Below are 24,891 nucleotides of genomic sequence, written 5' to 3' on the forward strand. Positions count from 1 at the left end.
TTTTATGACGATGTTTTCTCATTCACTGATGTAACTGAGTTGGATGTTAAATATTTGAGCTGAAGATTATGTATGCACAGGTTGTAATGGCAGTAAAGCTCTGTATGAGAGTCCACACATTTTGTCACCTGTTTACTCTATTATCCCTGACCATAGGGCTGCAAACAATGATTATTGTCTTGTCAGAAATTAGATATTTGTTTGTCATTTTTTCCTAAAAAAAATTCAATTAAACTTTCAATCATAATTGTTGGCAATTCACTTTCTGGTGATCCCCTAATCGTCTAAGCGGCTAACTTCCTCCACCTTTAGCCATGGCCTGTTCTGCATTTCTGTTTTGTGTGGCGTAATTCTTTAAGGCGACCTTTGTCTCGTCTAGATACTATGACTGCACCTTCTCAAAACCCCCTTCCCTGTCAACAGAGCTTCTTCTGGCTTCTCGTGAAGTTATGTAACGCACTTCACTACTGAGTAACAAACATTGAGATCGAGCCGATAGGTGCTGAGGGCTAATTATCATAGAGTATCAGGCTCACCTTTATGCACAGCATTATACTTGTAAATGGGATATTTACAGCTCTCTTTGATTACATTGGGTTGTCTTCACGTGGCTGTCCTTGAGGCAATACACACAGACATGATTCAGCCAGTTTACAACCCGGGGATGTTATCAAACATGTAATGATTAACCGTCACAGAGATGAGTAATCTGTTTTAGGACCATCTCAGATATCACAGAAAGACTTTTCACACACAATTTTAAAGATTAATAAAGGTTTTATTTGCAATGGTGTAAATTAATTACACTGCTCATCAGTTCTGGTTAAGTCATGCTGAGCATTCATTGTACACTAATGTATGACACTTTTATGTCAATGTTTTCTCATTCACACAGCCAGTTCAGTTTTTCTTCAGGTTTTTTAAAGCTGCTGTGTTTACTCCTAACCTTCAGTGGGGAAATACTGTATCTGACCCTGGATGGCACGCACACATGGACCAAAGCTCCAACAAAACAATGTGTTTGTCTCCCTCAGACAGACTCACACACACACACCCCAGCAGCAGTCCCCTTTGTTTCTTTGTCTCCCAAAATTCCCACTAACAGTTGTTTCTGACAAACTTTCTGTAAGTTTTTCCAAATAACACCTCAGCAACCTCAAATGTATGACTGCCTGACGCTAATCTTATGTGACTTGAGTGCCGAAAATGGGTCTCAGTCCAGAGAGAATGAACGCATGCAGAGAAGAAGTGGAAACAACAGGAAACGGGGTCTAATTTGCCCACTCCCTCCCCTTCCCTTAACACGTTCCCTTTTTTGGTGAGATGCCTGCCCCCCAAACACTAGAAAAAACAGTAGGAGGAAAAGCAGCTGAGGAATACTTGTGCAAGTCTTTCTGTCTCTCCCCTTTTTTTCTCTTTCATGCAGGCATCTGCCTGAAATGTTGAACTTTAGACACACGTGACCGTTAGTGGGCTGGTGCAAGGCTGGATTTTCTCTATGACTTTGTCAACAGTTGTTGAGTTTTCTCATTTACCCACCAGGACGACTGCAAGTGTGGGTTGAGACATCAAACGAGTCACAGAGGGCTGCTGCATGACGACCCTTAAGATCTTCTGCCTACAACAAAAGAAATCAACACTCACGCATTGCCGTTGATCCCGTGTATCTCTCATATATTCATGTTTTTTCTCTGCACAAGGAGGTTGCAAGGTTTGGCTTCTGCTTAAAAGCCTCATTCCTCAAAGTCCCCCAGAGTCACGTCCTGCAATTGTCTTGGTCGTGTGGGTGGACAGGGGAAATAGTAAGAGTGTTTGAGTCGTCCTCTGCAGCAGTGGAGCAGAGGGCGAGAGGCGCCTGGTTGTCTGTTCATCTCAGGGCGATTGGAGCCATCAGCGTGGACCATGTGTGCTGCAGTTCTGGACGAGTATTGTGGGTCCACCTTCTGGGTGAGTTCAAAACCAGGGTTAATGCAGCTGAAGGGAGACACAGTGGGACTGAGGGAAATGACTTGACTGAGGCCCCCAGTTGACCTCAGTTGATGCTCTCAAGATGAAAAACAGTGAATAACTTGTGAAGCAGTTGATGCACACATAGGATCAGTAACTTGAATAGTAAATTCACTTAAATGTAACTAGAGAATACATTACAGTGTAATTTCTGTAATAAGTACATCTTTGTGTTGATTGAAGTTTGTGGTGTTCTTGTGAAGTATTTTTCAGTTATTCTTTTTTTTATCATGTTATTACAAAATAGCTATTTCAAACCTCATAGACACAGATTCAGAAAAATATCAACATATACAAGCTTCTTCACTTCACTCCAGAACTTCTATATTTGTGTTATTTTGTACAGGCTTCATGTTATTATGTCAGAGATTTAAGCATGTGAAGGACATGCTGTAGCTTTGAAGGTTATTTCTATAAAAATAACACATAAACAGGAACCTGTGAAATGTACATTAGGGTCGAACAATGTTTAATATTGAACTTTTTTTGAAAGCGCTTTATGTTTTCACCCCTGTACACACTGAGTTCAGCATACATGTGACTGGCCCGTAAGTAAGACATGACTCAGCATGTTCGACAACTATAACGGCCATAACTCTGTATTCTTAGGATTGTTTAAAACAAAACAAACAAAACAGAAAAACAGAACCTGATGATGTCAATTATCTGATTACATTTTTATGTTATTTCCTCCTCAGGAGTATGACAGTTTCTAGAAAAACTTCAAAGGCAAAAAAGGAAAACAAAAAATAATTCCGAGCTGAAATGACCAGTAGATCGGTTGAGCAATAGAAAAATAATCGGCAAACCATTTTGATCATCGATCAATTGCTTCTGTCGCTCTTCAAGCAAAACTAGTGAAAAATCACCTTGGTTGACAGACATTTAGACTTAGCATTAGCATTTTATAGACAAAACTGTCAACTGAAAAGCCTCCACATTGAATGAACACCTGCACATGTAGTCCAGAAAAAAAAAAACACATACACACTTCTGACGGTAGTGGCAGACCCTACATTTCCACCTGGAGCTTATATGAAGAGCGCAGTCTGTGAGGTGGATCTCGGTTTCTCATAATAATGGGCTTCCCTCACAGCAGGTCGAGCGCTTGAAATGCTAAAAAGTACTTCTAAAGCATTTTAAAAGCTTGACACACCACAGTTTCTGCGCTTTGCTGGAGCCTTTTGTTCTTCTAACACATTAAACCCCTCAGTGTCCCTTTGCTACACATCCTTGTCTATTGGCACGCAATCGCTCTCTTCTCTCCGGAAGTGCAGATTGCTCATGCTGCGACACACGTGCAGCAGTAAGCAGGTTTAATCACATGTGAGTCATTGTTGATTAAATGTCAAATTAGGAAGGTATGGCATGTCCCTGCGCTGTGAGGGTACACAGATGGGACTGCTGATGATGGTTTTATACTTCTGTGACGTGTGAGTATGTGTGTGTGTGTGTGTGTGTGTGTGTCCCCTCAGAATTCTTCATATCTGATTAGAGAAGACCCCGACCTCCCAGTATGTTTCGAGCTGACGGTGCTGGTCTGGATCCCGCTGGGGTTCCTGTGGCTCTGCGCCCCTTGGCACCTTGTGTCTCTCTGCAGGCGTACACGAGTCAGCACAAAACACCTGACCAAGCTCTATTTCTGCAAACAGGTAATGCACACAGCAAGAAAAATAAACAAATGGACTCACTGCAGGATTTTAATTAGCAACAAGTACCCCAGAAATCTTGATCCAAGGGGTGAAAGATACAGATTCTGACTCATAGATTCATAAAAAAAAAAAAAAATACTCTGCTTATATTAATTTGTACGTTTAATGTTTTACCTCAACGGCTTCATTTTTTTTTTTTTTTTTTTTTTGTAAATATGTGCTTATTCTAAAATATCCAAAAACTAAGAATATGCAAGTGTTTTAAGTTTCAAGTGTCTTCAAGTGGCTGTGGTGTCACAAAATCATTTTTGCAGGTCAGATTTGAGGTCCTGCTTCATTCCTTCCAGTGTCAGCTTCAGTGAGTTTTATTTGCCTTGTCTTGTTTGTCTTTCTTCCCCTCAGTTTGTTGTGTCCCTATTGTTCCTGACGGCCATAGCAGGCCTGGCACTCACATTAGGACAGGATTTCGGTCCAGGCAACAGCACACCTTCAGCAATGAAAAATCCTGATGTATACTACGCAAACCCCGTCCTGTTTGCTGTCACATGGGTAAATATAGCAGGTTTTCCCCTTTTTTTATTTGCTGTGGTGCTCAAGATGGAAAGATGACATGTTTTTTTACATTTTCTGACATTTTGTTCTTTGCTAGATACTTGTAATGATGTGTCAAGAGGGTGTGAGGCGGACAGAAGGAGCAGTTGACTCCAGCTCTCTCTTCATGTTCTGGTTGCTCCTTCTTGTGTGTGATGTCTTCCCTTTCCAGACACTCCTACGAGAGGCACTCAAGCTGGTATGAACATTTGACCAATTTAGGAGCAAGGGATTAATCAAGAACAAAAGTGGTATCATTATTCAGACAGACTCACGTTATTCGATGCATTTCGGCTCTGCATATTTATCAGTAATGCACCAGTCACTTTAGCCTCTCCCTCACGCTTTAATGTCTTTCTCACTCTCATCTTTTACGAGCAGGGAGAGATCAGTGATCTCCCTCGTTTTTGCCTTTTCTACATTTCCTTTGGGCTGGAATTGATTGCACTTATTCTCTCTGCTGTGGCTGATATTCCACCGGAAGCCAAAGATCATGCAAAGAAGGTACCTTAACACCCATTTTTGTTTTGTTAACAATTCTGTTTTGATGCTGCTGTTGATAAAACTCATACTGATGCAACAAATAATGCTCCGAGCCTTCATCGCGTCAGCCTGCTGTGAACGTAACTTACCCATTTGTTGTTGGTTTTTTTTCCACAGAATCCTGAGGCAGGGGCAGCGTTTCTGAGCAGAATCACTTTCAACTGGTTTAACAGGTAAATTAAAAGTTTCCGCCGTAAGAATGCTAAGCAAACAACCACACCTGTACACCACAGTTCCCAACTTCTCCTTGTCTCTCCAGCATGGCGGTGAAGGGGTACAGGCAGCCCCTGGTTCAGGAGGACCTGTGGGAGCTAAACAACGAAGACACTACATCTTACATCAACGAGCACTTCCAGCGTATCATGCAGGTGGAGTTGGGCGCAGCTACGGTTAAGTATCAAAAGAAGTTGAACAAGAAACGGCAGGAGAAGAGAGACAAAGCCCAGGAAGAGGCCTTTGGAAATGGCCTCTCTAATGGTCTGGGGAAAGGCGTCAGTCAGGACGTGCTGATGATGGTGAGCAAACTTTTTTATTTTTAAAAAGATTTATTCTATATATCATATCTATTCACAGAACAAAGCCTGTCCACGAGGCAATGTTCAAACAATATTTTTCTTTAGGAGGAAAAAGAAAAGAAAGAAGATGACAAGAAGAAGAAAAAGGACAAAAAGAAGAAGAAGGAGGAAGAGAACTACCCCAATTCATGGCTGATTACCACCATTTACAGGACCTTTAAAAGGCTTCTGTTTGAGTCTGCCGTCTTCAAACTGCTGCAGGATCTGCTGGCTTTTGTCAGTCCTCAACTCCTAAAGTGAGTAAAGTCTGAAATAAAGCCCTCTCACCGGCACCAAGATGTGTTCGCTGCTGTCCTGAACAGCTCAGTGTTTTGTTTTTTTTTTATTGCGGTTTTAAATGGTTTGATTAGTCCATGTAAGCAACTTTGACGGAGCACAAACTCTGAACCTGCTAAGTCACCGTGCAAAGCAGTTTTTACAGTTTACTGCTGTTCACTTTTCACACAGTCAACACTGACTGCAATCATTAACTCTGGGTCAAACTCACAGTAGATTTCTTTCATTTTTAAACTTGTAGTCTTCGATTGATAGTGCGGGAAGTGAGGTCACCTGAGACAATTTATCTAATTTTGAGGAGCTCTTAAAAAGGCTCGTAAAATAACATTCGCTGCCCTGTGAATGTTGTAGCCCTTCAGCTTAATTATTCACTACTCATTGATTAGCTTGAACAACACCTGATAACACCAGGTTCTGACAGTGGCGGTGGGGGGGTCATATTAGCACTGAGCTGCCTTGTTAACTAACTATTCCTCTCCTAGACTGATGGTCTCCTTCACTAAGGAAAAAGACAGATATGTCTGGGAAGGGTATCTGTATGCAGTGCTGCTGCTGGTGGTGGCCATTCTGCAGTCTCTGTTCCTGCAGCAGTACTTCCAGCGCTGCTTTGTGCTGGGGACAAAGGTTCGCACTGCCATCATGGCTGCTGTGTACAAAAAGGTAAACACATAAGTGGCATCACAATGACATTTTCTTACTTTGCCTCAGACAATAAATTTCCATGTCCGTTCACATGGCCACATATTTAACTGTCACTGAAAATGCAACATTTTTTCAAGATACAAGATAAATCTGCTATTTTACTGCACTATTTAATGTGTCATATGTTTGGACCCAGTGATAACTGTACGTGTAGCTGTGCATAGTATAACTGCAACTCCTCCCAACAATTCCTTCTTCATCCCTTCTCCAAGTCATTGGTGGTGTCTAATGAAGCTCGTAAAGAGTCGACGGTTGGGGAAACGGTGAACCTGATGTCAGCAGATGCCCAGCGCTTCAACGATGTGACCAACTTCATCCACCTGCTGTGGTCCTGCCCTCTGCAGATCATCCTGTCCATTGTTTTCTTGTGGTTCGAGTTAGGACCATCTGTTTTGGCAGGACTGGCAGTCATGGTGCTAATGGTGCCGATCAATGGACTGATCGCCAACCAGGCCAGAAAATACCAGGTCAGCAGGAATGCACACACATTCAGGATAACTGTTTCACTATTAGAATTAAGTGCACCATATATACCAAAAATAGACCTACAAACGTCTTCCCTTTTACAAAAATGATAGCTCAAGTCTCAACCTTTAACAATGAGCTAAATGTCCTAACTGATCTGACCTGACCTGTACATGATCTTTTTTCAGATAGAGAACATGAAGTTCAAGGACGAGAGATTGAAAATCATGAATGAAATGCTCAATGGGATCAAGGTGAGTGCTCTTATGCCATTATTTCAACCATCAACAATAGTTGGTATAAAGTCAAGAACTGCAATTTCTTTTGTGAGAAAACTGTTGAGGTGGATAGGTTGGGGTGGGGGACTCTATGTAAGGCTTTCCTCACATGAAAGGCTTTTGTTCTTCAGGAAAAAGCTGAAATGTTAGTCTGCTCTACCTTCTATTATACTGCGTGCACCACCTGTGGTTTGTTATATAAGGTATGAATGCTGTCCTTCCCCCGTCTTTCCTTTTCCATGTCCTCCACAATGCTCCCGTCCCCCTCTTTGTCTTTCACCTCCCACCAGATTTTGAAGCTTTATGCCTGGGAGCCATCCTTCCAGACACAGGTGGAAGACATAAGAAACAAAGAACTCAAGGTCATGAAGAAGTTTGCCTACCTGCAGTCTGTCTCCACCTTCATCTTCAGCTGTGCGCCAGCTCTGGTGAGACCTCTGACCGGCAACAAGACAAGAAGCAGCACATCAAGGGTGGTCTTTTTTTTTTCTCATGCTCTTTTTTTTGCAGGTGTCTCTGGTCACATTTGCAGTATTTGTGGGGGTGAGCTCAGAAAACTTGTTGACTGCCGAGAAAGCTTTCACTTCAATCTCTCTTTTCAACATCCTCCGATTTCCCCTGGCCATGCTGCCCATGCTCATCGCTTCCATTGTGCAAGTAAGGGAACAACACCACACAGCACATGTACGCATATCAAACGTGTGCTGTAAGTCCACTAACCTGTTCTGTGACACTTCAGACGATGGTGTCCAAGAAGCGTTTGGAGAAGTTTCTGGGAAGTGAAGACCTTGAAAGTGACACCGTGCGCCATGACCCCAGTTTCAGTACGTTAATCATCAGTATTTGTTTGTAAATGTACAGTCCATCTGTCCTCTCTGTCCATCTGTTTACATCAGTCTACGCATCTGTTTTCATCTTTTAGGCTCTGCTGTCAACATATGTGATGGTTCCTTTTCATGGGAAAGAGAAGCTAAGCCTCTGCTGAAGAAGTTTGTTTTGTCAAAGATACACAAAATGACACATTTGGATTAAATGTCAAATGGCTGCAAAACATACTCTATTTTTTATGTTTTTTCTGTGTGTGTTTGCCAGTGTGTCCTTGGATATTAAGCCAGGCCGGTTGGTAGCAGTAGTTGGAGCTGTGGGCTCAGGAAAGTCCTCTCTCATATCAGCCCTCCTGGGGGAGATGCACTGCACCAAAGGCTTTATTAACATTCAGGTGACACCTTATTTCTCTCTTCGTGCCTGTCTAATAGTGATAATGTGTTTGACCGAGGGCGTATAATGTGCACCATGTAACATCTTGTCAATTTTTAATTAAATGAAGGTTCAATAATAATAATGATCTATCTCTCCCTCTGATATCAAAAAGGGCAGAATTCATCAGAAATTCTGTTTGTGTGTTAGACTTACAACATACGGAAAACCAACTGAATTGAATAAACACAGCAGTTAAGTTCACAATGCGGACTGCTAATACAGTAAAGTGGTGGTGCTAAAAGAACCACTTCATCCAAATTGAAACAGGGAACAGATTGAAGGAAAATCATGCTGTTTTTCTTCCTCTCTCAACCAGTGTAGTGTTTGGGTTGAATGAAAACCTGTATGAATGCCCCCTTTTCCATGGTAGAGACATGACCCTTAGTGTTTGTCTGTCCAGGGTTCCCTTGCCTTTGTGCCACAACAAGCTTGGATCCAAAATGCCACTCTGAGGGATAATATCCTGTTTGGCTCTCCCCATGAGGAAAAGAGGTTCCAGAAGGTGATACAAGCATGTGCCCTGGCACCTGACCTGGAGCTGCTGCCTGGGGGTGACCTCACTGAGATTGGAGAGAAAGTAAGGGGGTCATGGGAGTTGCCTCAGCACAGATAAACATTCTGGATGTTCAGTGACAACATTTATCCTCTCCTCTCCTCTACTCTCCTCTGTCTTCAGGGCATCAACCTCTCAGGGGGTCAGAAGCAACGTGTGAGCTTGGCCCGGGCAGCTTACAGTCAGGCTGACATCTATCTTTTAGATGACCCATTGTCTGCTGTGGACTCTCATGTAGGAAAGCATCTTTTTGAAAAAGTGATTGGACCCAAGGGAGTGCTCAAAGACAAGGTCTGTGTGAGGCCTTAATTAATGCATTGATCAGTATGAGATGTGTCACAGCAGCATAATACACAGTAACATGTTAAATATATTGGCAGCGTTGCTAGCAGGCAATTCAGGAAATGATTTTTTAAACTGTTTTTTAGTGGTTGTGAATTCACAGTCATCCAGTCACCCTGCTGATATATGTACAGTACAGTATATGCTTTCATTTTAACCCGCTGAGGTGGAAAAATCCAGTTGTGCTTTTGCCCGTACAGACTCGTATCCTGGTGACTCACGGAGTGAGCTTCCTGCCGTATGTTGATGAAATAGTGGTCTTGGTGGATGGAGTAATTTCTGAGGTTGGATCTTATAACAGCCTTCGTGCCAGTAGAGGAGCTTTCTCTGAATTTCTCGACACATATGCCAAAGAGCAAAGCAATCAGACCCATTCAGAGAAAGGTAATTATGGCTTTTTCCCCCTGCATTGTGGGTTGAAGCTGTGCTTTTGCGGACCACTCAAAAACTGTGGCTGACATTTGCACATGCATTATAGGATGGAATTATTTAGATGTATATGCAGCTGTTTTATGTATTTCTTGTTTTTGTTCTTGTATTTGAATCAATACTTTCAATTGATATAATTCACTCAAAGGTGTGAGACACCATGTATGATCTGTGACCATATTTGTTCAGATAATTTCCAGGAGAGTGCAGATGTAGAGCTCATCCCTGAGAGCGAGGATGCTCTACCCGACTCTGCTTTGGAGGACGCAGTTTCTGTCACCCTGAAGAGAGAAAACAGTATCCGCCGCAGCCAGCGCAACGGCAGGTTAGAACACAGTGAAGTGGCTGCCAGCAACATAAAAAAGCTGCTTGTTAGTGTGTGTGACTGAGTATAAATGGAGGGGCAGCAGGCTTCTTGTAGGGCCCATAGGCAATTCAGCACTATTACACTACCTCATGTCCATAATATTGTCTTATGTAGTATTGTTTGATCTTGTTTTCTTATTTCATCTGTTCTTTCCTTTTTTTCTAGTGTCAGACTAAGAAAAAATAGTTCCATTAAAAAATCAGCCGATGTCGATGAGTCAAAGACAGGCCAGAGGCTAATAGAGAAGGAAACTATGGAAACAGGGCGGGTAATCTGACCTCTTGATCTGCCTAAACACTTTTTTCAGCAGCACAAAATGACACAGAATTAGAACTTTTTCACAGGCATTGTTTTTCTCTTTCTCTCTCTCTCTTATATCCAGGTAAAGTTCTCAATGTACCTCCAGTACATGAGTGCCCTGGGCTGGGGATATACTATCTTCGCCTTCGCGAATTACTTCGTCCAGAACGTTGCTTTCATCGGTCAGAATCTGTGGCTGAGTGACTGGACCAATGATTCCACTGTGTATGCCAACACGACATACCCTGCCGATCTAAGGGACACCAGATTAGGAGTGTTTGGAGCTCTGGGAGTGGCACAGGGTAACAGTCATTACTTTGTTATTTAGCAATTTTCAGATTCCTGTCAGCTTCAAAGCTAAAGTGAATTTTTATTTCTCTTAGTGACAGAAAACTCTGTCTTTCATTTATGATCCAGTTGTTTTACAGTATTTTGAGTGCAAACTGCACATTGACTTTGCATATGTCTAACATATTGTATTACAAGGAAAGTTTGACATTTTGGAAAATGGAAAAATGTTTAGTATGCATCACCTGACAAATCAATAGGGTTGTATGAGGGTTAAAAGGTTTTAATATTAACAATATATCTATTAGTTCTGGCCTTAATTACATTTACCATCAGACTATGGCTAACATGAGCTGTCCATGTGTTTGCTTTTCAGGCAATTCTGTACTGTAAGTCGGTTATAGCAGAGCTTTCTCAGCAGTAGCTACAGCATGTAACTCACTGTAAAACCACAACAGATATAACATGTTAGTTGGTGAGCCGCAGTATGGAGGTGCAGGTAGGCACATTCTTTAGCCAATAAGCATATTTTCCCCAAATGTCAAACTATTCATTTAATTTAGTTTCTTTCAAAGAGAGAAAACACTTGCTTAGGACCTGCTGATGTTTTCATGCTAGAGCTTGTTGTTGTGTTAGTTTAACAAGTCACATGATTTTCATACCATTTAAATTAAATTTTCCTCAGAGAAAGGGTGAACGTTGTCAGGATGTTAAACAAAATGCATGACGAGGTGTCTTGTTGAAGTACAGAGGATTTAATATGAAGTTAAACATTGAAAAGGACAAACACCACTGGCCCTCAGGGAACTTCAAAGAGCTTGAACTGAGGAAGTGCTGCTGTCAAGTTAAAATCTAATCGTTAAATCCGTTGACAGCTACTTCTATTGCATTTGAGTCACTATCGGCAAGCTTCCTTTCTTTTGTTGAGTCTAGGTTCATGTTGAAGTCATGACTGAAAGCTGACAGACATAATAATGAAATATTGCCTCTGCCTCTGCTTTATTGTGATTGGAGTACCAATTTCTGCCAAAGTCACTGCAGCTGCTGTTTCAAATTCAGGACAGATAGTAGACCTGTGCAAGTATGCAGACTTTTTTTTTTACAGCAGATGAAATTTCTTTTTCTTTTCTGTCAGGGGCAATTTCTATTTAAATATCATGTGCTCTCTTCATGCTATGCAGACTGTATCGCTCATGTCAGTCAATCATACAACAGGACTAGCTGATGTTGGAGCCAAGCTTTTTTGTGGGCGTTTTGTATGAACTAATCTTTGTTATAGAGTGGGAGTGTTTGATTGTCTTTAAGTTTAACTGTATTTCCTGTCACTGCTGCTTTCTCCTGGTGTTATTAGTGCTTTCTGTGTGGTCTGTTAGGTTTGTAAGTGTACATTAATCACCCTCCCCAGAAATGTCTGATACTTTTTTTCAGCATAATGCTCTTACTTCAGTGTGAAGTACCTCTTGTTGATGGAACCATAATTGCTAATCAGCAACAGGAGCATGAATGAAATGTCAGAGGATGTGTACATCGCTTCAAAATATTGGCAAAACTAATGTGGTGCTCCATTTGAGCAACTGTATCTGACTTGCTGGCATGTAGAGTGAAGAGCACTTGAGGCTTAGTTGTGGGGGGCTATGTTCTTTTCAGTGTAAGAAGAGGAACTCTAAACACTGTTACTAGAGTGTAATGCATATATTTTAGAGTTGGGTTTTAACGATTTCCTGACCATCATCAGATGGTAAAATGCAGCTTTCTTTTATGGCAGGCATCTTCGTGTTTGCTGGTACGCTGCTAATGGCGAATGCTTCGGTCAACGCTTCTCGTATCCTGCACTCGAGGCTGCTTAACAACATTCTGCGTGTTCCCATGGTGTTCTTTGACACCACACCCACTGGAAGAGTGGTCAACCGCTTTGCAAAGGTGGGATTTTTCATTAAACTTTTCATGTTTGCTCATAATGTTTCCCATTTTCTTCATTCTTTTTTGTTGTCTTTTGTACTTTAGACACCTATGTATTCTTGTAATTTAAGAGGTAGACTTAAATGGTTTCCAGGCAGTCATCTCAGGATGCCAGGTTGTGTATTAGAACGATGTGCTGGACTGTGGAGTCAAAGCAATTTCCCTCCTCAAATAAAATGGCTTTGTCAATGCTGCCTGCAGCATTTATTACCATGGAGATTTCAATTTTGAAGCCTTTAAGCATGTTGTCCCTCCTCCATGTCATGCCCACTCAGGTGTACTCAAGTATATGTTTGTCCACAAGGAAGCAGAGCCTCTCCATAGGTGTTGATGAAAAATAGATGAATTCACTCAGATTGGATTATTTTAATCAGATTATTTTAATTGGATTAAGTCAATGTATAAATTACCAGTGATGACTAACTTTTCCCTTCACTGGTTCTAAAGGACATTTTCACAGTGGATGAAGCCATCCCACAGTCGCTCCGATCCTGGATCCTGTGTCTGCTGGGAGTGTTGGGTACACTGTTGGTCATCTGTCTGGCCACTCCTTTCTTCACCATCGTCATCATTCCTCTGGCCGTGGTCTACTTCTTTGTACAGGTATGCTGGCCAAAATAGCACCAGGAAAAACATGACCCTGGAAAAGAGGTTGAAGAAGAAAAGATGTATTTCCTTACAGACAAATACTGCAAACAGTGAACTTTGTTATTTTGTTCTATGGTAAAGAGAATCCAATTGACCCCTCCACTGTTTTCTGTTGATTTCTCTTGCCCTCTCACTATACCTAGCGCTTCTATGTGGCGACATCAAGACAGCTGCGTCGGCTGGACTCAGTGTCACGCTCTCCTATTTACTCACACTTTGGTGAGACGGTGTCTGGTCTGTCAGTAATCAGAGCCTATCAACATCAAGATCGGTTTCTTAAACACAATGAAATAACAATTGATGGAAACCTCAAGAGCGTCTACCCATGGATAGTGTCAAACAGGTCAGATATTTAACTCCCAAGATTCAAACACAAATCATTAACAAATACAAATAGTTCAGTTATATTTCTTTGTTCACTGCAGATGGCTGGCCATCCGTCTGGAGTTCCTTGGAAACCTGGTGGTGTTTTTCTCTGCTCTGTTTGCTGTCATTTCCAGAGACAATTTGGACAGTGGCATGGTTGGCATGTCTATATCCTACGCCCTTAACGTCAGTGAGAGATACACTCTAATCACATACACAGCACATACATTTAATGGCAACAGACCAATAGTGATGATTCTGGTGGTAACAAGGCATGAGGCAAAGTAATGCTAACAATGAAACACAGTCCTCTCTCCTGTCGGGGCTTTGCAGGTAACCCAGACCCTCAACTGGCTGGTGAGGATGACGTCAGAGCTGGAGACCAATATCGTGGCTGTGGAGAGAGTGAGCGAATACAGCCAGATTGAGAACGAGGTACATTTAACGGAGTGCTTTTTCCAATGTTCATAATGCTGAGCATGCCCCACAACAGAAGGCCAAACAACTGTATGAAATTCCAACCATTTTGTTGACAGGGTGTGCACTTGAGTTGCTGTTAGTTAGGACAGAAGGGTTGGACAGTGGCACATTATCTCTCCTTTGATTCCTGCATTTCTTTTTTCACAAATGTGATGTGCTTTAAATTTTCTACTTTTGGTGCAAAGGTGTATAAGGACTTTTAAAAAGCATAAACATTTTGTTGCTTAATGTTTTTTTCCTTCCTCCCATCTTTGAATGTGTCCATATATTATCTTCTCATATAAACAGGCGCTTTCTTAGCTCATATATAATATGCCACCTTGACAACCGCTCCACCATTTCTCATCTGTGCTGTGCATCTTTGTTTCTGAAGGCTAGCTGGATCTCTAACACTCGGCCTGCAAAGGAGTGGCCAGAGCACGGAAGGCTATGGTTTGAAAACTACAAGGTTCGTTATAGGCCTGGATTGGACCTGGTGCTGCATGGAATCACCTGTCACATCAACAGCACTGAGAAGGTCTGTGTGTATGTCTGTACCTCTGTCAGTCTGTGCATGTGTGTATAACAAGTCTGTAGGATTTATCAAAGTATGAATTTGAATTGGGCAATCAATAGTATTGTGCCAGGATGCAGCTTAATACATCAATATGTCTTAAAAACAATACAAATTTAATAATATAAACAAAAACAATTCTGTTAAGCTATGTAATTACTGTTTTCATTTTGCATCATTTGTTACATGCACTTACTATAAACACAAATATGACAAAACCTGCCAATTCAAATGAAACAGGATTGACATAATTATAATAGTATAATAAATCATTTATATCTAATAATTATAGATATAAAGGATTTCTAAATAGTGGCAAATGTGTAACTTTGAAGTCAGTTTCAGCACTGACTAAAGGGCAGTTTATATTGCAGCTTCTTTATGATGGTGAAACCAGTGGTCTAAATGAAAACCTGCTTCCTAAATTTCTTTTTATTTCTGTCTCATTTTGTGCCTTTCATCTTTGCAAGGCAGCATGGATGTTTTGTTTTCTCTAGTCTCAGTTGCTTTTCTTTGCAATGGATGCTTGACTCAAGTGACCTGACTTTTTTCCCTGGATTTTCTGTTGATGAATCTTGAATCTCCAGTCAGAGATTTACTACAGTATAAGCGCACAGATAACATCATAGAAAGGTACAACACATACACTGGCTTGCAAAAATTTGGGCACCCCTGGGCAAAATTTCTGTTAGTGTGAACAGTTAAGTGAGTAGAAGATGGACTTGTCTCCAAAAGTCGTAATATCTTAAGCAAGATTAATGCATTATTTAAGTTTTGTACAATTTTAGAGGGTAAAGAGGAAAAGGAGCACTAAGAAAATGTTTGACAAGGTCTCTGACCTTAATTAGCTTGATGGATAATCATCATCAGGAAAGGCCAGATGATGCAAATTTCAAGGTTTTTCTAAATACTGTGACTCCTCAAATCTTGTCCCAACAATCATCATCCATGTGCTCCTCTAAACAGTTCCCCAGCACTCTGCAAATTAAAATAATTGATGCCCACGGAGCAGGAGAAGGCTTTGGGAGATTGCAAAGGATTTTCAGGTAGCTGTTTCTTCAGTTCACAATGTAATTAAGAAATGGCAGTTAACAGGAGCAATGGAGGTCAAGCTGAGGTTTGGAAAACCAAGAAAAGTTTCTGAGAGAAGTACTTGATAAATTCTTAGAAAGGCAAATCAAAAGCCCCATTTGACTACAAAAGACTCCATGAACATTTAGCAGACTCTGGTGGGGTGGTGTACTGTTCTACTGTGCAGCAACACCTGCGCTAATGTAAAGAAAACCTTTCCTGCATCCTCACTACCAAATTTAGCATTTAGCATTTGTAGAAAAAACAAGGATGAAAAGAGGATGGCATCTACAGCAGAGGAGTCCTCCTCAACACACCTCAAAACCCACAATGGACTAACTCAAGGGTTTGCACGGCCCTCACAGTCCCATGACCTAAACATCAAAAATCCCAAAAGAGCAGTGCATGCAAGACAGCCCGAGAAGCATTAGCGTTTTGTAAGGAAGAAGGGGCTCCAAGGACTCAGAAAAAATGCTGCTGCTGTTTCTGTTTAAAATAAAATCTATCTAGGTCCACATTACAAGTCAGTGTTTTGACAGCTGGTTTAAAAGCTTTCATAAATTCAGTATAGGCTGGAACAAATTATTGCTTTGTTATTATTGTACATTGTTTACACACAGAAAAAAAATGTTAGCGCTTGTAGGTTATAAAACCTGTATTAAAAGAAGTGTCAGTCATTTATCGTATGTGCTTTCTCTCACTGCATCCAGATTGGTATTGTGGGCCGCACAGGAGCTGGAAAATCAAGCCTGACAAACTGCCTGTTTAGAATTATTGAAGCTGCTGAAGGCCGTATCATCATTGATGGTGTAGATATTTCCACAATAGGCCTGCATGACCTCAGAAACAGGCTCACGATCATACCACAGGTATATACATTAATGCTCTAACTCACATCCAGTATTCAGATGGAAATGGTATATTGACCCCTCCAACCCTGTGGGTGCAGGATCCAGTGCTGTTCTCCGGGACCTTGAGAATGAACCTGGATCCATTTGACAGATTCAGTGATGAGGACATCTGGAGAGTATTGGAGCTCTCTCATCTGAAGGAATATGTAGCAGGGCTGGAGGACGGATTACGACATGAAGTCACAGAGGGCGGAGAGAACCTCAGGTAAATGAATGCTGCTCTTCCATATGACAAAACATTAAAGATATAGTGAATGATAACTTTGTGTGAACCAGTTAACTTTCAGTTGGGTCATAAAAGTACCTCCCTGAGGCCACCACTCATCCTAAGTACATTGTAAATATCCTCTCTAATGCATTCTGTTCCTTCAGTTGTTTTCTTCTGTATTTAGTATTCATTGCTTATATAATTTGAATATATCCCCTTTGGTACAGGACTCAAAATCATTTTAAATCTATTCTAATCTGAAAGTCTCAGTGCACCTGAGCATATACATCAAGACAGAATAAATCCATAATTAGTATCTGCCCATGTGGTAATCTTCAGCATTCTTAGATAATTTACCTGTCATTAAACTTGCGGTGAGTGTTTTGCCTAATGGAGCATCAATACACACCACCCACACAGCTCAACTGCTCAACCCTTCAGTATATTTCAAGCAATTTCTCAACTCTCTTCCCAGCGTGGGCCAAAGGCAGCTGCTGTGTCTGGCCCGAGCATTGCTGAGGAAGTCTCGCATCTTGATCTTGGATGAGGCTACCGCAGCTGTTGACCTTGAGACGGATGACCTGATTCAAAAAACCATCCGCACAGAGTTTTCACACTGCACTGTCCTTACCATCGCCCACCGCCTGCACAGCATCATGGACAGCTCCAGGTGAGTGATACCCCTTTTCCACCACATTGGCTCTGCTTATTGAACTGGTTCCGTGCTGGATTCTTGGAACCCTGGTGCCATCTAGCGAACCAGCCCATGTTTCCACCGGTTTTGAGCGGAACCATTGTAATCAAGGATTACAAAGGAGGGCGTTGCACAATACAAAGTGCCGGTAAACTGGTGAATCACATTGATTAGCTGCCAGCTTGTGTTCTGTTATTACAAATATTTGCTTTTATCCAAAAAAATAAGCATGGACCAAATATTAATGATGAGAATATGTAGAAGAATAAACTTCTCCATCCTCATTTTCCAACTTGTAGAATATGACATGGCCACTGGTGTCGTCACAGCTCACAGTCAAAGTCAAGGAAAACTCTTTTTGGGTTCTGAACCAATTTATTTTTGGCCCAAATACTCCAAACTGTTCAAACCCACAGATGGCCCAGGATGACACATTATTTATGCAACATTTTCACACTAGATAATTCCTCCCAGTTTGAATTGATTTGTTGCCAAAATACACAACATAGCAAATATTATAAAGCAAACAAACTAAAGTGCCATCTTAGCTCACCCCCCCGACAAAGTTCTCTCAGACGAAAACTCAAAAAATGCAATAAACACATACAATATGTATTAGACGTTCCTTTGACAGAACTAATCTAAAACCCATCGGGGTCCATGGGCCTGTTGTTCCAGCAGTTTGAATGCATCTCTGTTGTGACAAAAGCCTGATGGCCACAGCTGTGAGGTGCAAGTCAGCCTTTATATGCACATCTGTACAGAGAATCAGACATGAAAAGATCTGCGAGACTTCAAAGCCTCCACTGGCTTTGCCTGCAGGACCATGGACTAAGTGGTGGTGAGAGCTGGTGCAGGACTAGGAAGTATGAATTTATTCATTGTATTCTATATCTACCATGTAGAGCTTTGAGCTCTCCCTCGTGCCACCTTCAATTATTTTTATTTTATTTTATTTTATTTTATTTTATTTTAGATAGCAAGGGCCATCCACTTTTCTTTATGTTGTGTCACGATTGAGAAGAAGAAATGACATTATGAAAATGAACAACAGGTTGCACAAGTAGGAACGAACCTTAAACTGTGGGAAGTCCTATCAGCACTGGTTTTGACAATAGTTGGCTCTTCAACAACTTATTCTTTCACAGGAGGTAACTAAAGTCGAGCACTTTAGAAAGACTGGCCTGTTCATGCATTTGTCCACCACAGCATCCATCCATTCTCTGTACCTGCTTTGTCCTTTTGTTTGTTACACCTCACCTGAAAATAAAAACTCATTTTTTGTGCAAATGGACGACACAAATTATGTTGACATTCATCTCTGTCACATTTGAGCAGGATGTTTTTCTTGTCAGATCCTCCTCTGCCAGCTAGTAATGACATTTACACACTCAGTGGGTAACTATTTCTGCACATGTTCTTCCTCACAGGGTAATGGTGCTCGATGCTGGTAAAATAGTGGAATTTGATTCTCCAAGCAACTTGCTTAAAAAAGAAGGTCATTTCTACTCCATGGCAAAGGATGCTGGAATAACACAAGACACCCTGACAACTCTCTGATTCTGCACTTTTGATTTAACTCCAATAATTGTTTTTGTTGTTTGATTTCCAAATAGAAGGATTTTGCTTTGATGTAAAGAGATATTCTGACATTTGTATTTATAGGTAGCAATATAAAGAAATCATATTCTGTATGTAAATAATTTTTGTATGAGAACAATAAACATTCTTTATCAAATACTGCTTAATTGTTTTTTAATGAAGGGATCTACCTCAGTTCAAATTTCAAACCTCTGTGTCATACTGAACACATGGAGAGTCAGATGAGAGGACTGCCAGCAGCTGGTTATTTTAGCATGAAGACTGAAAACAGAAGGAAAACAGCTAACCTGCTTCTGTCCAAAAGTAACAACAAATTCATCATTTTTAGTGAGGTTGTAACTTGTTGGAGTCTCTGCTGGTTGCCTCAACTGTTGCAGCCAGGAAATAATTTGGCTCATAAAAGTGTCATTTTTACATTCTGGTTTTTGTAAGAATTAAACAAATGAGATGTAACGTGTCAATTAGTGAGCTTCAGAGGTGCTCATCAGCAGCTTTTATGATTTTCCAACAAATCCAGTCCAGCTGTTTCTCCCTGCTTCCAGTCTTTATTATAAGCTCCCCAGCTGCTGGCAGGCGGTCCATTTTTAGCATACGGCTATGACAGTGGTATCGATCATCTCATGAAACCCTCCACCAGACAGGGAAAGTTAATTTCACAAAACAAAACCTTTAATAGTCATTCCTTAAATTTAGCCATGGCATTATAAATGTCCGTAATTCAGAAGTATGTTATAAGAGCATGAATGTGCCCCACAAAGGTGAAAACTAATTTTTTTTATGGTTACAACTCTGTTTAACGTTAATCAAGGTAAAGTTAAGGGTGAGTGTTTGTGTGTTTTTATATGGTAGCAGTGTGTCCACGGCAGACCTGTCCAGATCAGGTGTATGTGTACTCTGATGAATATCTAGATGAAATATCCAGAAACACTGCCCACAGCAATGCTGCTGGTGGAACCAGGTCACTATGACTGCCTCAGTAATTTACATTTTCATCACACTGTGAGACAATCTTGCATTTAAAGCAGCTGTATCAACTTATTTAGGGTTTTCTTCCAGCTGCGGTTGTTAATATCTCTGTCTGGATGAGTGCGTGTGGGGAGGGAGGGAGATGGAGGAGGTGACGGAGAGACACAGAGGGAGAGAGAGAGAGAGAGAGAGAGAGAGAGAGAGAAAGAGAAAGAGAGAGAGAGGCAGACAGTCAGAGAGGGAAGGACAATCAAAGAGGTGTTTTTTCCTTGCGAAGTGAGCTGCTGGGCTTCAACCTGCATTTTTGCCTCTGAAAGGTAAGTCTATACATTTTTAATCTGAAATTGATCAAATACCTTCAAATAGGTCAAATGTAACTGCAATAATGGGTCTTAAACAGGAATCATCTTGATTTTGCAACTGACAGTACTGGCAGTGTAACAGGTTGTACAGCGTGTGCACATCAGAAAACACGTCAGATTCCTGTTGAATTAAAATAATGATGAAATTTGAGGATTTGCTCGCAAAAGGCTGCATGACTTGGTCTGAAAATGCAACAGGTCTCTGTGTGAATGTGTTCATTTGTGAAGACTGACTCACTCACCATTTGCACACTGATCTCTAATGTAATGCTTATTCAAAGCATTTTCAATAATGCATATGTCTGTTATTCACTGAACGATTTAGTTTTTGTCAGTTACCTCATGTTAATGGATTTCATGCATTTTAATATGCTTTTGGTAAACTTAAGGTAAAAAACAAAAACAGAAGCTGAAAATCACTGTGTTTGTAGTGTACAGCAATGCATGTAACCCAAAACACACGACAAAAGGATGGACATTAATTGTGCACATCAAATTTCACATGTAAAAAGTCACTTTTGAAGCACTCATTTAAAAATTTACCTGAAAAATTATTGATCTGACCTCAATAATACGTGCTAATAGCCAACATCATTTTCATCTATTTTAATCATAGCGGTGGAACTTGGAAATTGAATCCATTATCGATATTAATTACCTGTATTATTTATCTGTAACATCTTTCTAGTTCTTCTCCAGCTGCCTCATCATGAACCTCTCAGGGCAGATTTCATTCCTCTTCAGCTGTAATGTCAGCCCGAGTGAGACGCCACAGCTCGACATTAGTGTCACTAAAAGTGAGCCGCTGGCAATTGCTATCCCCATGACCATCTTCTACAGCATCATCTTCTCTTGTGGAGTACGAACACTCAATTTTTTCAGCAGTAGCAATAAGCTACAATGTTAGTCATACAGTGTTAATGACATGCTGAGAGCAATGGCAGGCTTACATTTTTATCACACTCAAGACCTCTAAATGCTGTACTTTAATGCTCTACAGGTCTTATTCAATGGTGTGAGCATACTGACTCTCCTCATGGATGCTCAAATGAGAGTCAGTGCCATTCGCTTCTACCTTCTCAGCCTGGTCATATCAGGTACACACTACTACCATGGACTTTTTATGGAAGACATTTAAACATCTTCATGTTTAACCTCCTAAGACCTGGTGTCCACATATGAGGACATTATACTGCTAATAATAATGATATATATAATATATTATATGATTGCCCTGCAATCGACTGGCGACCGGTTCAGGGCCCGTTGACAGCTGGGATAGGCTCCAGCCCCCCCGCAACCCTGAAAGGGATAGTCGGTATAGAAGATGAATGAATGAATGAATATTATATGATATATTAGATATTATATATCATATATATAGTATACTACTACTACTACTACTACTACTACTACTACTACTACTAATAATAATAATAATAATATCTAAATATAATAATAATAAAATACTGATAATTCTTTGTTTATATACTCATCAGGTCTCAATCAGCCCAAATAGCAAAGAGAAATTAAAATGCATGCCATGTAAGAGTTCGGGTCTTAGGAGGTTAACATCTATACTGCCAACATTAACTTTCAGTGTAATCTAATGTATGACTCTTCCATATTTCTGGTGGAATTTACTGCGAATGTATTTGTCACTTTCAATTTGGAAAAACAGCATTCGATATTGATATATGTGCATATTAAATTGAAACTGAAATCACAATGCCAGTTTTCATTTCCATTTTAATCACACCAAGAATTTTTTTCCAGGCTTGCTTTATGAAATCTATTAAATTCATACAGTGGTTGAACTACAACCCCAATTTGCTGAATGACCTTCATCTCTCTCTTTAATTTTTAGACATTCTGCAGTTGATGACCATCCCAGTGACTTTGTATCGGTACTACTGGGAGAGCTACCCATGGCGCCTGGGTCAAGTAGTGTGCAAGGTCTATTTTATGATCCGCCAAGTGTACTGTGCCACCACAAGCTGGGTTATCATGACCTTCACCACTGAGCGCTATGCAGCCATTTGCCACACCATGTGGTCTGTCTCCAGCCTGAAGGTTGAGTACTTACACAAACAAATGTACTATTTCCTCATCATAGTGCTCTGTGCTCACTGAAATAGTGACCATTAGATGAAATGCAAAATAAAGGATGTCTTATAATAATGTTTACTACATTTGCCCAAAACTGACATAATTTGGTGTGATGTTCATGTTGAGTTTCTTCCCTAAAATTCATATAAAACATATTCCTTGTTCATACTCAAAGAATTGAATCAAGATAAGCTGCAGAAGTTACTGTGTACTTCAATGAAAAGTGAATCATTTATCCAATTTGACATTTTTTTGTTTGAAATATTGCGCATAAAGACATAACGCAGACCTTTTCAATGCTACATGATTTGAGCCAGGCCAGACGGAGAGTACAGAATGTGTTCTTCTTACCTGTGCTACATTTCTATTTCAAAATGAAATGTAGGACATGAAATGTGTCATACTGAGCAATTGTTAAAACCTTTAGGTCTAACAGATGTAATTTCCTTCCCTCTCGCCTTCTTCTCCAACAGAAGTCTCGGCTGCCGTGCCTTCTTTCAGTATGGATCATTTCTCTGGTCTCAGCCATACCCTTTGCTCTGGTCTATGACCAGGCTCGTGCCTGCATCCTGGACTACACGGCCACCACACATAAAGACGCCTTCCATGTCTCCACCATGTGTGAGATGACTGAGCCTGATCCTGCGCACATCTACAAAGGGGCTTTACTCCTGAGAGCAGGGTTCTTCTTTCTGGTGAGACAAATGCTATTCAACAGATTGTATGTGCTTATCTGCTTAAAAACACAGGCACTCAACAGACCTCTACAACTTTAGGTTCCCCTGGTCTCCATCTTTACCCTCTATCTCCTCATCCTGCTCTACCTGAGGAGGAATGGACGTCAAAGGAGAAACATGGGTCTCACAAGGGCGGTTCCAGAAGGACGACGAGATATCCAGTGCCATCAGAACGGAAAGCTACTTTTAAATGAAAAGAGAGCTCTGAAACTCATGGGTGAGACACAGAAAATGATAAAACCTTGTTTAAGTCTTGAGGTAGTGGCATAGTACATCTCCCGAGTGCTTTTATCTCATAAGTGATGAAGTGTCCAGTCACTCCAGAAAGTGGGACACTGAATTTCATTCACGTGTCCTTTCAAAGTGGTGATGCTGGAAGCTTGGTGACTGCTTACGCTCTGGGTTGCTAATCAGACTGACCACTTGAATCACTTTACAACATGAATCAGCATTCATTTTGTCTTCCAGGTGCAGTCGTGGTGGCTTTTTTTGTTTGCAACTTTCCAGACATCGCGTCCTCGCTGATGCAGGTTTATGTGGTCGTGTGGTCCGACACCGTCCTTTCCGTCTACACAATCCTGAAATCGTACTTGTCGCTTCCGCTGTGGTATATCAACGGCGCTCTGGATCCGCTGCTGTTCTGCATTTCCTCGCACACATTTCGTAGGGCCTGCTGGAGAACTCTGGGTCGGCTCAGACCTTACTGCTACTGGAAGTACGGGAGCATGTCTTGGCTGCGGCCAAGAAGTTCAAGTGAAGAAGCAAGCACAACAGCCAGAGAGAGGACTGATAATAAACACTACAGAGAGAAGATGGACAAAAAGACAAATACAGTCACTGACAAATCAGATCAGAGGGATGGAGATAGCAATGGAATCACGTTTGAGCATGAGCTGCAACAACAAGCATTCTGAACCCTGATTGTTTTACTCTTTCATAATTTCACACTGTTAAAGATTGTACAAATATATCACCATGGGATACAATAACTAAATGTTCTTTTTTTTTCCTGAAACACTTTCTTTTTCTTTCAGAGTTTCTCAGTGTTGTGAACATTTTTGAAAATGCTGTAAAATGTTTACTGTGTGTAGAGTTAACCTGTATTGTGCAGCTCAGTAACATTTGTGTTCTTTCAACTGTTTTCCTTTGTCTCGCTAGAAATATACATTTAGTGTTTAAAAACTTACATTACTATGACAGATGTGAAGACGTTCAATGTAGGAATATATTTTTTTAGATGTTAAATGTCATACCACATTTCCCAAACTCCCCAAAAAATTACTGGATGAGACGTGGCAGTGTGTGTTCTATGTTAGTTTGAAAGGTATATTGTTCAAGAGTATTATTCAAGTGCATAGCTTAGACCCAGACTATTCATTTGTGTCCTCTGTAGTGGATATCTGGTTTTGGTCTATATCTTTTGACGCATTTGTGCTACCCTACTAAGTCCTGGTGTGCTTAGCAGAGCACATCCTGGCCTTTCCAATGATATCTCATGTGTTTGGGTGGGATGAGGGAAACTTTGTTTTCATGCTGAGACAAAATGGAGACTGCGGCAAAACACAAATGCCAGGAAAAGAGAAAAGATAAGTCAAAT

General features: G+C 40.9%; 2 protein-coding genes across 2 annotated transcripts; both read left to right on the forward strand.

Annotated features, from left to right (window-relative positions):
• Positions 1-1,350: 1,350 nt before the first annotated feature.
• Positions 1,351-19,261, forward strand: abcc2 (ATP binding cassette subfamily C member 2). The gene is made up of 32 exons (XM_076743175.1): positions 1,351-1,947; positions 3,483-3,659; positions 4,062-4,208; positions 4,309-4,449; positions 4,632-4,754; positions 4,911-4,966; positions 5,053-5,308; positions 5,414-5,604; positions 6,127-6,304; positions 6,559-6,813; positions 7,000-7,065; positions 7,380-7,517; positions 7,600-7,746; positions 7,829-7,913; positions 8,012-8,078; positions 8,182-8,308; positions 8,750-8,926; positions 9,026-9,193; positions 9,445-9,628; positions 9,863-9,998; positions 10,206-10,308; positions 10,423-10,642; positions 12,394-12,548; positions 13,035-13,190; positions 13,379-13,578; positions 13,661-13,787; positions 13,935-14,036; positions 14,455-14,598; positions 16,416-16,574; positions 16,655-16,821; positions 17,300-17,494; positions 18,949-19,261. Exons 1-32 carry the CDS (start codon positions 1,903-1,905, stop codon positions 19,076-19,078), a joined length of 4,722 nt encoding a protein of 1,573 aa, XP_076599290.1. The 5' UTR covers positions 1,351-1,902; the 3' UTR covers positions 19,079-19,261.
• A 1,896-nt stretch (positions 19,262-21,157) lies between these two features.
• On the forward strand, positions 21,158-24,317 carry LOC143327851 (pyrokinin-1 receptor-like). Its single transcript, XM_076742416.1, has 6 exons — positions 21,158-21,307; positions 21,449-21,545; positions 22,316-22,521; positions 23,031-23,252; positions 23,334-23,511; positions 23,763-24,317. Exons 1-6 carry the CDS (start codon positions 21,158-21,160, stop codon positions 24,206-24,208), a joined length of 1,299 nt encoding a protein of 432 aa, XP_076598531.1. The 3' UTR covers positions 24,209-24,317.
• Positions 24,318-24,891: the final 574 nt, after the last annotated feature.

Source organism: Chaetodon auriga, chromosome 11 (genome assembly GCF_051107435.1).
Source record: "Chaetodon auriga isolate fChaAug3 chromosome 11, fChaAug3.hap1, whole genome shotgun sequence".
Classification (NCBI taxonomy): Eukaryota; Metazoa; Chordata; class Actinopteri; order Chaetodontiformes; family Chaetodontidae; genus Chaetodon; species Chaetodon auriga.

Bases quoted from the DNA above. Each gene is read 5' to 3' on its own strand.
- abcc2 (XM_076743175.1), top strand. From the start codon at position 1,903: ATGTGTGCTGCAGTTCTGGACGAGTATTGTGGGTCCACCTTCTGG. The intron at 9,629-9,862 runs GTAATTATGGCT...ATATTTGTTCAG, and splicing joins TCAGACCCATTCAGAGAAAG to ATAATTTCCAGGAGAGTGCA. The intron at 10,309-10,422 runs GTAATCTGACCT...TCTTATATCCAG, and splicing joins AAACTATGGAAACAGGGCGG to GTAAAGTTCTCAATGTACCT.
- LOC143327851 (XM_076742416.1), top strand. From the start codon at position 21,158: ATGAACCTCTCAGGGCAGATTTCATTCCTCTTCAGCTGTAATGTCAGC. The intron at 21,546-22,315 runs GTACACACTACT...TTTAATTTTTAG, and splicing joins TCTCAGCCTGGTCATATCAG to ACATTCTGCAGTTGATGACC. The intron at 22,522-23,030 runs GTTGAGTACTTA...CTTCTCCAACAG, and splicing joins GGTCTGTCTCCAGCCTGAAG to AAGTCTCGGCTGCCGTGCCT.